Source organism: Ceratosolen solmsi, unplaced genomic scaffold (assembly GCF_000503995.2).
Source record: "Ceratosolen solmsi marchali unplaced genomic scaffold, CerSol_1.0 scaffold70, whole genome shotgun sequence".
Classification (NCBI taxonomy): domain Eukaryota; kingdom Metazoa; phylum Arthropoda; class Insecta; order Hymenoptera; family Agaonidae; genus Ceratosolen; species Ceratosolen solmsi.
In genome coordinates this window covers 381,376-387,089 of record NW_011948448.1, presented here as the reverse complement: position 1 = coordinate 387,089, position 5,714 = coordinate 381,376, and the positions used below count along the sequence as shown (strand labels likewise).

Below are 5,714 nucleotides of genomic sequence, written 5' to 3'. Positions count from 1 at the left end.
TCAGAAATCATCAGGACGCTCGGATCAGAGGCGTAAAAAGTCTCATGACAACAACAATATGCTGTTGCTGCTACATCAGAAAGATGCTGATAATTTTGGTATACAAACCAATTCGAATTGTTGCGGTGTGTAACTCGATTCGATCGATCCATTTCACTTTTAAATGTCTTTATTGCGTTTAATGTTTCTTAAGTAATGGAAGGACATTATCATTTTCAGTAGCTCAACTCCCTCGATTATCTAAAGTAATAATAATTATAATTTATGAGATTTATAGATGACCTTTTGAATTCGTTTTTTCCTTACTTACTTACTTACTTACTTACTTACTTACTTACTTACTTACTTACTTTCTTTCTTGTCAACAATACCTTTCGGTCTATTAAACTTTACAAAATGAGAAAAAGTAAAAGATAAGATTTTGGTTGCTAATCAGCTTCCAAAGACCAAGAAATTTCAAGCATTTTCAAATATAAAATATTTTTAAACCTATTATTTATCGAACAATTTACAATAAAAAAAATGTCATCAAATTAATTAAATGAATCATAATAATTGCTTTATAATAATAGTTAATTTAATTGCAAATTTTTTTAAATTTTTTGTTTCATTAAAGTTGCTAATTTTACATAGTTATTTTAATACAAATACAAATTAGATAATAATATTTTTAAAATCTTTGCTCTCTAATAAATAATCGTAAGAATATAAATAAGTTATAAATATGAATTTAATTCTTATACATTTGTCTCTTTAACAGATAATTCAGCATCAAAGAAAACTTCAAATTGTCCCGCTAACAACTGTGAAAAATTTAAAAAGTCCAATTATACTTGTTAAAACAGAAATCAATTTCTTTGTTATAATCATATTCAGTAATTATATGTATAAATTATTCGGGGAGTTTGAGCAACTTATTATTAATTTATTGATTTAAACAATAAAGACTTTCAAAGTAAATCTCGGTTTAGGAAATTGAATAAATACACAATTCTTTCAAAAGATCATAAAATTGTATATAATATCTGAAAAATATTTTTAACATTAAAATTTTACACTCTTAGATAATTCAAAGGAATTAATCAAAATAAATACTGCATTTTATTGTATATTATTTATAAAAATAAAAGGTGCCTATGTATTACATCGTAATATAATTTGATTATTTTTTTCTTTTTCCGATATAAAAGGTTAAGTGTTAAGCGTGGAAACGGAAAAAAAATACTCGAAAATCTTTGTGCCATTGTAATCTTTATGATAAATTGCATTATTTACTTAGGGCTTATTTCAAATGGTAATTAGCAACAAACTTAATAATATTAAGTAAATACAGTATCGACTAAATATAATCGAACATATGATGATTTATTCCTTATTTACAATCGTTTGTAGACAATTGTAACGATTATCAATAAGCGCCTTTAAAAATCAATACAATTACAATAATTTTGTTAATAAAAATTTTAATTAATAATTATGTGAACCTTATCGAAATGAAAAATTGTATATAAAAAATTATTTATTTTCTTAATGTCTAAATTTTATCTTAAACAGCAATTTCGTATACAAATCGAAATTATATTATTTGTATTACACTGTTCAAATAGATAATTTATATAATCATTACAATAAATAATTACCATATTAAAATTGGTTTATGCATTTGTTTCTAAATCAACAAATTTATTTATTCAAAATTAATCAAAATTTCCATTATAAATAAATTTGTTATCAGGTATTATCAAGAATTTTTTTTTACTAAAAAATAATAAGTTAATACACTCGCGTGTATCAAACAAAAATCTTAATAATTATAAAGCTTATTTCATTAAATAAAAAAAATACTTTCTTCTCTCATTTATTGGACCGTTCATCTTACACATATACATATGTATATATGCGTGTGTACAATTACAATTAGCAAGGCACAGTAAGTGGCTGAATTACTGTGCGTTTCGCTGTAATCGCGTAAATGCACATGGAGTGACTATTTGCTTCTTTTTTTTCTTTCCTAATTTTTCTTCTTTTTTTTTTTCATTGTTTCTAACGCTCCTTTATTCATATTGGCAGATCAAATGTTATACTACAAATATGAAATAAATATTAAAGCAAAATATTTTGTAAAAGTATTAATGCCATATTGTGATACTTTTCACATATATTTTACTATTACTTTAGCCAAATATGCTTCATTTAACAATACAAGAACCTTCAACCATATATCTTGTATGGTTTTATAAATTATTATATATTTTTATTACTTGTAATACATTTTCTATAACCAATTAACAGTATAAAGATTCTAGTATTTTTTTTTTTTTTTGTTTTTTTTAACAAAAATTTTGTCTTTTTAATTATTTTTTAATTTTTTTTTGTAAAAATAAAACGAACTATCTGCTCTATACATTAAATAAAACATGTATCCATTTTTCCCTATTATTAATTAAATTCATTTTTAATATAATAAACATTTGAATGAATTACATTGTAATTAAATTAACACTTTGAATATTAAATTTACATTAAATATATTAATTGCATGAATGTTGTATATGAAAGTTTGCATTAAGTGTTTGCATTAATAATGTAAATTACTTTCAAGTTCAGAATGTAATGTAAAAGTGCTTATGGATTTGTATATTAAATAATATTAATAATGTTTAAATTTAGAAATTACAGAGAAAATGAATTGTCTATGTCTTTCGGATATAATTAATAATTGAAAGATTATCGTTATTGTTACGTGATTTCTGTGAATATTAATCATAAATATGATTAATCGATAAACTAAGCAGCTACGAACTTGATACAAGAAAGTAGTTCATCATTTTCTGCAATTTCCTTGAAAGTATCGAGGAATGTAATTAATGGTATCATTATTATTGCTCATGGATTTTAAAAATTTATAAATATAACAATGAAAAAAATCGGAGACATGAATATATTGTTAATGATATTTGTCTAAAAACGTACAATAATAATAAAATTATGCATAAAATAATAAGCAATAAAATATAAAATTTTTTTTTTTTTTTTCATAAAGTCATATAAACACATGAAATATATAAATAAATAAGGCAATTGCTATTATGTATTATTGAAGAAGTATTTGTAATTTATAAATAGATAGACACAGTTCAATAATATATTAATTATAATTTATTATTGACTTATATTTATCTATTTGTAATTCAAAAATAAGTTTTAAGGAATAAAAATTCTACACTCATTGGATTAGTTACGTATACGTGAGAGTGTATAGGTGATTACTGCATTGAATGGCGCTACGGACAAGAATTATATAGATTTATATGGTCATGCGCATTTACATTAAATATATTACGTATATATTTTCAGTAATTCATATATAAATTTAATAATTTTTAATTTTATTTTCCATTTAATTTTGGACGCTCTCCTTTTTCTATGTACTTTTCTATGTACTATTCTATGTACTTTTCTATGTACTTTTCTGTGTACTTTTATATATATATATATATATATATATATATATATATAATACTCGTACGTCTACTCATATTCACATAATTAATCATTTACTTTTTGTTTTCTTTTAATACGCTTAATGCTAAGTATTATTTTAATTTTCTTGATTTTGAAAAAATAACAGATGTTCTTAATACAAGAATTAGTTTAAATAAAATTGAAAAATTTGATCGACACGAATTTTTTGGTCAACACTTGTTGATTCATATTTTTTACGAGGAACATGGCTGTTGTGCCTCGAAAAATAATTTCTTCTACAATATTATAATCGTGTATAATCTTTTCTTTCTCCTTAGTCTTATAAAAATATTGTTCATTACGCAATCTTGCCATCTGGCACTTATATTTTGTGATACAATTAATTTGTCACATTACAGTGTAATTTTCAATTTACATTGAAGCAATAATTATCGACCTGAATCTTAATTTAAATTTTGCAAAGTCGCAGAATATCGTTAATTTAAAGCAAATTAACATTAAATATATATATATATATATATATATATATATGCAATTGATACTTTAATAATGATATCAGTATTTTTATAAACAAATTTGAAATTCGTAATTCGAAGTAGGAATTAATTCATAAAAAAATTATCATGACAATTTTATTATTGATTTTCTTTACCACTATTTAACGAATGCATTTAGAATATTCATGCCGTGCAATTATTGTGCATGAACGAATTTGCAATTGGAATAAATTTTCAAATAATATTTCCTTCCTTCAACTGAATTAAATAAGTAACTTGCCGATGTTAAGTTTATACTAACGTTCTCGTAACAAATAAGTATAAGCTTATTATAGATAATTTTAATTATTAAGTACCATGGAAAGAAATATATACTTAAGAGTTTCAAAAAATATACAAAAAAAAAAAAAAAAAAAAAAAAAGCTTTAAGGAAAGAAATATCAACGATTCTTACAAATAAGAAAACTGCATATTCCGACAGACTCAAAAAATATTCTGCAGTATTGTCTAAAGTCGATTAGCAGCAGCCAAGGGACGATTTGTTTTTTTATTTTTTAAGGCATCTTCATCCAATATTCCCTTCTCCTTATTCCCTCCACATCGAATATCCACGACGCTTGTTCTTTCATTTTTCCGGCATCCATTTGTTATTTCCTTGTTCCACTATCTGCCTCGCTATCTTACTTCGCTCGGACAAGATTGAGGAATTCCTCACGGGTCTTGGGGTCGTCGCGAAAAACGCCAAGCATAGTTGAAGTGATAGTCTTACTGTTGATTTTCTGAACTCCACGCATCACCATGCACATATGCCTATAAACAAATTCCTCGTTATTCCTCAATGTTTCATTATTTTAGCATTGCATTGTTAGCTTCTTATGAAAAATATAGTGAAATTTTTTGTTCAATTACTATTGTTTTCATCTTCTTACGAAATATATGTTTGATCTCTAGACTGAATTATCCATAATTTTTACACGATTGTTATAATGAGTGGATGGTAATTAAATTTCAAATGTTAATTTAAATGAATGGTTTTTGTTTTTATGAAAATTCATCACGTGATATTATTGCTATAATGGTAGATATAATATTCGATTACCACATGTTGTACTTTCGATATATTTAATTACACTTTTTAATATACAACAAAACCTAAAACTTACAAAATATTATATACATTTTAAATCAAAGCTTATTGATTTTATTTTAATTAATATGTTTACGTTAAAAGCGTAAACAAATACATCTTCAAATAAAGTGTAATTGTCAACAATTAATCAGTTTCTGCGTATAATAAACGTATGACTACCAGAGATTTGCCCTTCTCTGACAAACAGGGCTTATCTGCAGTCTTGAGACACTGAAAATTGACTGAAAACTGACACGACCATTAATTTTATTGTCAAACGTTTTGAAAAAAATTACAATTTAAGACTGTTAAAATTAAGCACTATTCAACCTAGGCATTGTAAATTCATTGTTACTAATGAACGGTAAAGTCTTTGTTGTGTTCTGGTATCGGAAAAATTGATACAAAATGCAAGTATTCGCGTTGACGTCGTAACGAATGCAAAATCGCACTCTCACTTAGTAGCTCAAGGCCTCCTCCACCTCCTCCGCCTCATCCTACTACCACTACTGCTGTCACTACTACTATTGCTACTACTACTACTACTACTACTATTATTGTTGATACTATTGGTACTGTTACTGCTACTACTACTAACTACT

The 5,714-nt window shown here is 24.8% G+C and overlaps 1 protein-coding gene across 4 annotated transcripts in view; it reads right to left on the bottom strand.

Moving 5' to 3' along the window:
• Nucleotides 1-4,415: 4,415 nt before the first annotated feature.
• The window catches only part of LOC105366340 (GTP cyclohydrolase punch), a 26,033-nt gene continuing 24,734 nt past the window's right edge, over nt 4,416-5,714 (bottom strand). For all 4 annotated transcript variants that reach the window (XM_011504750.1, XM_011504753.1, XM_011504751.1 and 1 more), the window contains one exon: nt 4,416-4,793. In XM_011504750.1, the coding sequence (XP_011503052.1) occupies nt 4,664-4,793 (130 nt within the window). In that variant the 3' untranslated portion in view covers nt 4,416-4,663. The remainder of the gene's footprint in view (nt 4,794-5,714) is intronic.